This window comes from Haliotis rubra, unplaced genomic scaffold (genome assembly GCF_003918875.1).
Source record: "Haliotis rubra isolate DU_JTF1 unplaced genomic scaffold, ASM391887v1 Scf1813, whole genome shotgun sequence".
Taxonomy (NCBI): Eukaryota; Metazoa; Mollusca; class Gastropoda; order Lepetellida; family Haliotidae; genus Haliotis; species Haliotis rubra.
This window is the reverse complement of record NW_025765796.1, coordinates 34,760-45,944: the sequence shown is the minus strand read 5'-3', so window position 1 is coordinate 45,944 and position 11,185 is coordinate 34,760. Positions and strand designations below refer to the sequence as shown.

Below are 11,185 nucleotides of genomic sequence, written 5' to 3'. Positions count from 1 at the left end.
TAAAGAACACATGTGGATGCTTTCGTGTTTCTGGGAGCATGCTACTCAGAGACATAGGTTCTGAATGTGACAGCACGCAATGCATGGTTGTTAAGTTAACAGGTGGTTAGAAGGGCACTTTTGTTTAACAAAGAACAACACTTGTTGAAAATCAACTTCGAACAAACAGGAATGGCGCAAAACGAAATTACCAGAAATATGGTCATCAAATCACAATAACGTCTTTTTTAAGTCAATTTCTACTGAAGGGCTTGAGCCATGAGTTGCAACGATCCGGCCCACCACGTGTGGCGTCACGTCAACAAGACAACCATATTCGATTGGTTCACATACGGATTCTTCCACAATAACAGCTTGGCAGTTCCTGATTTGAAACCAGTCAGTGGCAGTAGCTTATGGAGCGGGACAACATCCGGCTCACCGAGTTCGGTATGGAAAGGACGTGAGGTTCAGAAAATTAGACGGAGACAGTACACTGTTCATGAGTCCGGGTTTCATATTGACATGAGGCAAGAGGTGTAGGAACGTTTTACAGACAGCACCGTCGTTGTCAGGGTGATAGTGTTATGGTATGAGGTGGCTTCACAATATATCAGAGAACACAACTCATCTTATAAAATCTTTCAAAAATAAAAAAGGAGCTTTGAGAACTTGAGAATTTGTGAATCCAGGTTTCATATAGACAACTCTGGTCGTGCTGGAGTCAACAGGCAAGCAGGAGAACGTATCAGCGTCGGTCGCGTTCCTCAGCAACGTCGTTTTCACAGTGGAAGTGTAATGGTATGAGGTGGACAGTTGAAATTAGAATAATGCTAATCTTGGCCATCGAGCTTGATTTTAGAACATCTGTACAGAAAATGTATGTCAAGGACAGTGTCCAAACATGATGTCTCAATACTGACCAGTTCGTGTCACCCACACGTATAACCCCGCACAGTGATGAAATGACGAAATATACAATTAATATGCGTAGGGTGGATAGTGGAAACCTGTCTCCTTGTGGGAGAGGGTATCATTAAATTTCCTTGACCTCAGAAACAATGTCGTCCGAAGGGCAGACATACCTCAGTACGTTTCATGTTTCGCAAGGTAGATAATTATTGCGAAATGTGCACTAAATCGCTAGGGAACGTGAAAACATAATGCTATAGACAAGAGATAAGCTTAATATCGTCCTTCTTTTTTCTCGAGCAAATATGCTCATGTGTTTGCAATGAGGAACCGTTATGTGTTGGCTACACTGTCTAACCAGAGGAGACATATTCGACATATAAAACGTCTTATATATTCACCAACTTCTAAAATGCCTCTCAAGAATCTCACCTGAGGTGACATACATGTCAATTTTTACTCGCGCTCACAGATTTCAAATATGTTTCACTTTTCACACAATTCTGTGACCTAACGTGACACTGAAACGCTATCAATTAACATTGGTCGGATAGAACGTTGTTCCTGATTTCATCAGTTAAGGATGTACACAGTCGCCGAAACGTATCCAGTGCCTATAAACCTGGAGGCCAGTTGATCACCACCATTCACTCCAACGTGTGACGTCCAGCATGCTGCTGCTTCTGGTCACTCTGTCCTGCCTGGCAGCCGTCAAGGCTCAAGCTACACCTTGCTGCATGGCAAACACTTGGTCAGCCAAAGTGTTTGATGTTCGCGCACCGATTCAAGGAAATAACGTAAGTACAAAACGATCACATTTATCACAGCGACATTTGTGTGACATTAGATTGTATTTTGTGTGGTACGAGTTTATAAGAACCCCAAATGATAATTTCTATTCTTAGTGGCAGTAATAGCAGTTTGTTGTTTGATGCCACACTCAAGAGTGAGTGAGTGTGAGTTTGGTTTTACACCGCTTTTAGCAATATTCCTGCAATATCAAGGCGGGGGACACCAGAAATGGGCTTAACACATTGTACCCATGTGGGGAATCGAACCCGGGTCTTCGGCGTGACGAGCGAACGTCTTAACCACTAGGCTACCCCACCGCCCCCGCACTCAAGAATATTCCAACTTTATAAGATCGAGTTTGTACTAGACAATGCAGATAATGAGCATCGATCTACGCTAACAAGTGTCAACCAAGTCAGCGATCATCCAATCCCGTTAGTCGCCTCGTACGACAAGCATGGGTCGCTGAAGACCAATTGTAACCGGTTGGTTGGTTGGTCTGTTGTTTAACGCAATTGGGATATGATGACATGTGTCAACCAAGTCAGCGATCATCCAATCCCGTTATTCGCCTCGTACGACAAGCATTGGTCGCTGAAGACCAATTGTAACCGGTTGGTTGGTTGGTCTGTTGTTTAACGCAATTGGGATATGATGACATGTGTCAACCAAGTCAGCGATCATCCAATCCCGTTATTCGCCTCGTACGACAAGCATTGGTCGCTGAAGACCAATTGTAACCGGTTGGTTGGTTGGTCTGTTGTTCATCGCAATTGGGATATGATGACACTTGTCAACCAAGTCAGGGAGCCTGACCACCTGATCCCACCAGTCGCCACTTACGACAAGCACGGGATCCTGAAGACAAATTCCAACCCGAATCTTCACGGGTAGTAGTAGCAGTAGCAGTAGTAGTTGTAGTCGTAGTAATAGTGGTAGTAGTAGTAGTAATAATAATAGTGGTAGTAGTAGTAGTAGTAGTAGTAGTAGTAGTAGTAACGGTTGTATTTTCTATAAAAGAAACATTTTGTAAAGTATGTTCTGATAACATTTCAAAAGTCGAAGCATTAATTTTCGTTTACAGTAATTTCAAATATAGAACATAATAAATGAAATTACATCCGGAATGTATCTGCTACAACTGTACAAATGATACACTGAAAATATTCCTGCTTCCCGGTAAAATAATTCGTCTTGAGATATTTATTTTAGGTAAATGCTGACTTCTACTACGACTGGACCAACAAAGCTACTGCCATCCAGTACACTGTGTATGGATCAGTTCAGAAGTCAACCAGAATTGTCACGTCGTATGAAAAGGTAGCACCATTCACTTGCACAATGGAAATTGTCACTAATTCTATAGTTCACTGTAACTTGGGTACAGGTCTACGTGCTACATACAGGTTCTTTGTGTTAGACACGGGGAATTGAGGTACAGGTCTACGTGCTACACACAGGTAATTACGGTATGGTTCCTTGTGTTAGACACAGGAAATTGAGGTGCAGGTCTACGTGCTACATACAGGTAATTACGGTATGGTAATTACTTTCTGGTAAAACCCGATTTGGGGTCAAAAACACTAAAAATCATAAATTTCCAAATATCTTTATTAATTTTCAAACTATTGACCCCATTCAAACAAATTCACCATCAAATGAAAAGTTGTTCTCTGTACAATAGAAAAATAATAGTGATTGCAATATTTAGACATAAAAGTTTCATTGCATGATTGAAAATTTGGGTAAAAAATTTTCAGTCCTTTTTTTTTTCCAGGTATGATACAGTAGAAGAATAATAAATCTAATTGGTATAATTTCAAAATTACCTTTTAATCTCTCATCACTATCATCATTACAGGTAAGGATACATTCATATCTCTAAAATAGAACATTGTTAAAGATAATGAATTATAAGTGTAATGTGTTAGGAACCAACAATCCTTCAAAATAGATTCACTTGCTGTTCTTTTTGTAAAGCAATAGTATGTCTTGTGGTTATTGTAATAACTAACAACTTGAAAAAGGAATAAGCTCAAATATGAATTTCAATCAATTATACTGACCAGGCATTCCATACTGGACTCGTCCAATTTCAGGTTTAGTGATACATCAGATCAGGTTTAGTTACACATCAGATGAAAGTTTGCTTGTTTTCTTCAAGTTCCAAGTTCTATTTTACAATCTTCATGTTATAAATCAAATAGATTTATGATTATTACACAGGTCATTTTTCATTGTCACTGGTTATCTTCACCAAGATCATTCATGGGGTTAGTGCAATTCTGTGCACCCTGTCCTTGCTTGCAAGGACACAGTTCAATACAAGGCAGATTGCTCTGTCTACAAATGCACCACACTGAGGAGCATGGGGACTTGCAGCAGGTGCAAACAAGGCAGTCAAGAACTTCCGAAGCAGTTTGATGTTCAAACAATGTGGGGTTGAGCAATCCATTCACCCTAGTCCAGGCAAAATCCTCAAGGTTACCAAACTCTCGTTTACCACAATGAGAACTTGTCCAGATGCTAGTTTGCCGCATCACACGCTTAACGTGCTGTCGAAAGCTGTCTTCACATGAGGGAAGTTTGGCAAGTTCAATGTCTCTTAGTCGGCATAGTTGAAATCTCATGTCATTCAAAGAGTGACGTGGTTTAACCTTCTTCCTGGGGTCATACAAGGCTGACGTTAGATTGCCTGCAGACCTCCACTGCTGCATCAAGTTTTCCTGAAGATAAGACTTGATGACTTGAAAACAGATCTTTGTCTTTCATCATAGCCTTGTAGACGGTCTTCTTGCCAACATGAAAATAATGCTGATGACGTATCTCAGCCAGTAAAGGCATGAAATCCTGGCAAAGCAAATGACATTGATGATCCAAGAAGATGGCAGATGTTATGGACATGAACCGATGCTTGTCCGTGACTTCAGAAGACACGGACATGCTCCATTTGTGGACAATAGCAGATATATAGTATGAGAACATCTGTATTAGGGGACTTCATGATGATACTTCCTTGGGTATGCCTCTCTTCAAACTCACCATTGCAGTACATGGCGTTGAAGAGCATGCATGTATCAATTTCTTCTTGAGAACATTCAAGTTCATCAATGCAAGCATCACCAGTGGGAGGGATCAACTTGGTCACCATTCCATCTTCATATCTTCCTGAGAGATACAATCCTCCTTGTTGTTCTGTTGACATTGTAGCAACTTGGACTTTGGTACACAAAACGTTGTTAACTGTGACATGTTCTCAGATACACCAAGAAACTTGTTCCACTGTGGAATCTGTCTGCTTGATGACACTTGATACTTCTTGCCGGTGTTGAGGTCAGCTCTTCTGCAGACTTAGTGGAGTTGCGATTGTCATACTGGTCGAACATATCTATGACAGTATCAGCCCTTGTGAAATACTGCTTCATATTTTGCATATAACTGTCAGCAACACTATCAAACGCGGAGGGAATGGCAGGTTTCATACTTATCAATATTGCCATTGTATCACGAATGTAGACAGTGTCTTTTTGTCAAAGTCTGGTAAAGTGTCAACATTCTGTACAATTTCTTCTAATTTGTCTGTCAAATCGGCATTTGATGTCTTCCTCCTTGATCCATCTTCATTGAAAAGTAATGTAGGAACTGATCCTATTGGGTGTGCGAGAACCTTGGCCATTGTGACATCATCACGACAATCTGTCAGACATAATGGTCTTCTAAAAACCATTTCTGCGCGCAAATGCACAAGTCGAACAGTCCCATCTTCACTAAGAAACATCTGTGATAAAGCAAATCCTGACCACAAAGATCATTTGCAAACAACTGCACAAGTCTGGTCTTGGCTCAATTAGGCAGTGATTGTAATTCTCCAGGTGATAAATTTGTTCGAGCACTAATTATGATGCAGTACTACGCAGATGAATGTTTACTCTTTTGGCTTGGTCCCTTTAAGTCCGTTTCTCTTTGAAGTTAACCTGAAATAAGGAAAGTTTCATCATTAAATCTTCTTACATTTATTAACAGTAGAACCTATTTCATAAAGAGAGTGGGTGGTGGGGTAGTACATGGTTACAATGTGTGAAGTCCATTTCAGGTGTCCCCCGCTTTGATATTGCTGAAAGGTTCTTAAAAGCGATGTAAAACTAAACTCACTCATAAAGAGAATTCCTTTCTTAAACATGAAAGGTCATTATGATTTGGGTTAAGGGCAACATTTAAAGTAAATACGTCTTACAAATAAAGGTAGGATTTTATCAAAACATATGTCAATGTATGTGTAACTTCTGTGATACTATATATAGATAGATATATATCTAACAGGCTCATGAGAGAGTGATCCTTTTTTGACTTGTCCTAACTTCACTGGCTTTGGCTACATTGCTTAAGTTTTTCAGAAATATACCTGAATGAAAGAAATTCAAACATGAAATCTTCAAAGATTTAAAATATATCATTGTTTCAGGGAGGAAAACATTTTATGAAAAGAAATGCCCTTCTTAAACACAAAATTTCATTTTGACACAACAAAATAAGAGATTTTTTTTTATGTTTAAAATTCATTATAAAAGATAGTGAGGATCTCATCGCTGAATAAGTGACTGAATGCGAAACTACTGTGAAATACATACATACCTAAAAGGTACATGAAAGTCTTCAATTTTGGACTTGACCTATCTTGAAAGAATTGGGCACTTATGTATCTGTATAAGTTTAAGTTTAATCATTAAATTTATTTAAATTCGTAATGTATCAATAAAAACAAGAGAAAAACTATTTCACAAAGGTTTGGCGCAGTTTTGAAAAAACCTTTGCAATCTATGTTTTTGCAATCAAAATTCAAATAAAAATTCAAAGGTATTTTAGTGAAAATAATTTGTGACAGCATGCACATATTGAATTTTATCTATGTTTATAAATATAATTAGATCTAATAAATATTTTTGAAGAAATTGTCCTGTCAAATTATAAGGTAGTGTTTATATTTTGGTGAGAAAAAAAATACATATATAAAAAAATTATGTTTGGGGAAATTATATACGTTAAGAAAGAAATTATATCATTTCTACATTTGATAATCAACATATCTTCTTTAAAAATCACTTCAAAACATATTTATTGCTAAAATGTGTGTGTTTTTTTAGTTGAGGATCACAATCGGGTAATATTAAGTTGTAGGGAAATATTGCTAACATGTTTAGGTCACATGCTTACACTGACAAGGCATTTTATACAGGGTGGCCCTCTCAGGGTTTCAGGATATTATCTGTACATGTTTTCAAAACTTCTTTGAAAAAGAATCATCAAAAACCTAATAAAATCATAATTTTATAATATCTGAAATATAATTGGACCAATAATAGAAAGATAAAGCATAAGATTCTCTGAATAGGATTTGATGAATATTTTCATCCTTAAAATGGCCTCTCAAGGAGTTTCATCAGTTAAAATTTTAGAGTTAGTTATCTTGAAATCTGTCAATGAAACAGTTGACTTTAAACATGTAAAATGCCATGAAAATACCGTAGAATATCAGGTACAATAACAAATTACCTATTTGAAATGCATTTCAAACAAGATTAGTGCAAAACTAACCCACAGGTAATCTTCTGTCATTTCTATCATTGAAACATAAGGTTCTGTGGAAATGTACACAATTAGCAAACAACTTACCTCAACAATGATATTGAAGAAATCTGAAGACTTGTCAATGCTTCGAATGAAAATCTTTGGAAAAAGATCTAACAAGCTGTCAAGTTCCAAATGTCAACATTGCTAGGACAGGAAGTGGTCTCAGCAGACTGCAGGAAGTACTGGTAGTACTGTTTTCTTGATGACTCATTTTACGGCAGAGTTTCTCTACAGACTTTATTGGTTTGACATAAAAACGTTTTTATAAGAAAATGTCCACATAAATTTCACCACATCATTTTTCTTCTTAATGCTCAGATCACAAGCTTTCATTTTATGTATAGATTGTGTATACCTCTCTCAGATAACAAATGGTGTTTGAAGGAACATCAGGTTTGTGTCCTGCCCTATTTAGGTTATCAACCATCGAGGTACCATGCTGTCAGGTATCGCCCAACCAGGGCCCCATTTGTCAATGGTTACAACAAATCTGATTCACTGTGGTTTTGTGCACAACACAATTCCAATACCTTCAGGATTGTTTAAAATATTTGGTTTTCTTTTTGCAGAACGAACGCTACACCATATTGGCAGATGGAACATGTACAAAAGACGCCCCAAATGACGTCCTCCTGCCATTCTGCATCCCAGGTAAGTGACTCTTGTCAACAGTGCTCTTTGTGTATGTAATTTATATAAATGATTCCTGTGGTCAAATAGTGATAAAACTAGGTGTTCGCGAAGAAGTGAGCCTTTCCAGCAACATGAAGTTAGAAACGGATTCGGGTTTGGGGATTGGGAATTCGAATCCCGAATCTGAATATGTTTTTCACATTCGGGATTCGAATCCAGAATCTGAATTTGATTCCGATTCGGTATTTTTGCACATGCGACACTGGGCATTCGGTATTTGAACTCTTATATTACATCCCCATTCTAATGTACTAGGTGCTCTGAAAAAGAAATTCAGATTTGGGATTCGAATCCCGAATATGGAAAAAATATTCAGATTCGGGATTCGAATCCCCAATCCCCAATCCGTTTCTACTTCATGTTCCCAGCCTTTCCTACCTCACTCCTGCCCTATGTCAAACATATGTCTAGGTCAGAATAACAGTCTTTGTCTTTATTACGAAATGATGTAGACGATTATTATGTCCTTATGATTATATTAGGTAGTTCTGATACCAGAGGTTCCTGAAAAGGTAAACGCATTCTGTCCCACGTCTAGCATCCATGTAACACATGCAAAGGCAAGACAATCCTTCAGCTGAAAGAGCAGATCACAATAATTGGGAATTGTACAAGACTTCATCTAAATAACTGTAGTTTTTTCTCTCATTTGAAACTGACACACAACTAAAACTTCAATGGTCTCCTTCCATGTAGACAACCTACTCACAACTAAAATGTTTTTACAAGAGGCGAAATACCCAAACCTAACAAATCATGTGTATGTAGTTACAGTAACATATCAATGGTCTCCTTTTGTGTAGACAGCAGTACGGACCATGGCTCAAGCTATATTGACACTGAAGCAAACTGAATGAAACCCTGCAACTGGATGATAACCATATCTGGTTTCCATAGTCACTAGAATTATCCGACAATAACAAAGTCGATTGCATGGTATCGAAAGTATTAAGGGGATGACAATGTGTTTATGGATCACTATCAGATAGTTCTGAGACCAGGTGTTCCTGAAGAGGTCCTACATCAGGCAACCATTACACACATGCAAAGTCAGTTGTTCTGCTGAAAAACACAAACAGGACCTCATCAGACTGACCATCGTCTTTTCTCTCATTTGAAACTGACACATGTCAATGGTCTCCTTCTTTGTAGACGACAGTACAGACCTTGGCTCAAGCTATATTGGTATTGAGGGAAGCGGGTTGAAATCCGACAACTGGTTGCTAACTATCGGCTCTATCAACCTGACCGTGGGCGTCACCGACCCAGACTGTGTCTTAACCTTCTTGGGGACCTTCAACCTGGCAGCGAGTCGTGAGTAGATCCTTTACAAAGATCGACTTGGGTGCAGAAACAGGGGGCCTCTATCACCTGACTCGACGGTAAAAGGTCACTATGAGACAGTGTGAGTACAATCATCTGGTATGAAGGAGTCAAAATCGAGCCAGTTTGATGTTCAGATTTCGATTTCAGAGGAATGAAATATTGCCTTGCTGTTATTTCGGGAGGGATGTATAGCGAGTTTACCAATAGATTTGCAATAGACTGCAATATATATTAGCCACTATGGTAATGCAACCACCAAACCATGAGATTTGTGTCTGTAATAAGTTTTAGGAAAACTCGCTGTGACCAATCAAAATCGAATATCCTGTTGTTCTGCTTTAAATCATGTTCCGCTCAACATGGATTGTAATTACTTTAAAACATTCTGTTTTTCCTCAGCTCCAGATACGGAACTATACTTCAACGGATATAAATTAGGCACCACGGACCCAGATGCTTTCGGCGTCCCCCTCAACTGTTAAAATGTGACGCTGCACTTGAACTTGTAGACCCGATTGTTGTCTGTTTCACTTGACATGTCATTAAATCAATAAATATTCTTTGGAGTATGGCAAGTTCTGTTTTCCATTACCAGCACAACACCATAAGAGGCGCTACCTTTTCTAGTGATGGCATCTGTGGAACAAACGTTCACAGTGTCTTCTACATGTCTAAAGTTCACAGTGTGGTCAAACTGGTGTTTTACAACAATATCGTTGCATGTATGTGTGTGTGCTGTCTTCGCCTGTCTCACAGGACGACTTAATAGCTCAAAAGCAATGGTCGGAAGTTGCTTATGATGCCAAACATTGGAACAATCGGTCATGTCATGAGCAGGTCATAGTCAGAATCGGTGTTAACCAACAATAATGGAGTGCAGCTATTTGTGCTATGAAAACAAATAATAATAAGTTTGGCATTTCTATAGCACCTTAATCCAGAAAACTGCTCAAAGGCGCTTATATTAGCCGTATGTTCTTTTGAAGGGTTTTCAATTCAGATCTGAAACTTGTAATGTTGAAGTTTGTTTGTTCCACAATATAGATCCTGCTTTGCAGCATGATCAAACTTGAAATTAAGGGGACAACTGTGTCATATTTATATCTATGCAAAAAGATTCAGAATGACAAAAACTCTCCACAAGGCAGTTTGAAAAAGGGATGATTTCACCTTACCAAGAGTAACTTCCCTTTTATGTTGAATATGCTCTTTTCACCAAGATTTCACAGAGAGTCAGACTATTGATCATAAGCTGACGTCATGATAGTTCATAGTATCAATCACTGGATTGACTGGTAAAGACTGGAATATTTACAGATCGCATCGCACAGCTGTAATACTGCTTCCAACAAGCACATGCTTATGATATAGTCAGAATTGTACAATCGACTTTTCTTTTAGCAGAAATTCCTTACGAAAGTGGAAAAGGTTTTGTAGTTTTTATTTATTGATATTTTTTTTAGTATTTTCAGATCAAGAAAAAATGAATTGTTCACACTGAAAATCTTCCTCCCCACGTTGGATATTAACATGAACAGTCACTCGTCTTCTTTTTTTTCATTTTAGATCAAAGCTGACTTCTATTACGACTGGAACAACAGAGCTACTGCCATCCAGTACTATGTGGATGGATCAGTTCAGAAGTCAACCAGAATTATCACGTCGTATAAAAAGGTAGCACCATTCATTTGTACAATGGAAATTGTCACCGACAGAGTCTAAATTTCATAGTGCTCTCTTATATGTTCCACTTTCAGTACTTTATTCAGGTATGGTTAAACGCACTCACTTACTCAAGCACGCACGCACACACACACGCACGCACGCACGCATGCACACACACACAAAATTATTG

The 11,185-nt window shown here is 38.4% G+C and overlaps 1 protein-coding gene across 1 annotated transcript; it reads left to right on the top strand.

Annotated features, from left to right (window-relative positions):
- The first annotated feature begins 1,625 nt into the window (after window positions 1–1,625).
- On the top strand, window positions 1,626–9,838 carry LOC124273534. Its single transcript, XM_046708816.1, has 5 exons — window positions 1,626–1,688; window positions 2,896–3,003; window positions 7,881–7,962; window positions 9,157–9,318; window positions 9,730–9,838. The coding sequence occupies exons 1-5, from the start codon at window positions 1,629–1,631 to the stop codon at window positions 9,810–9,812; spliced, it is 495 nt and encodes a 164-aa protein (XP_046564772.1). The 5' UTR covers window positions 1,626–1,628; the 3' UTR covers window positions 9,813–9,838.
- Window positions 9,839–11,185: the final 1,347 nt, after the last annotated feature.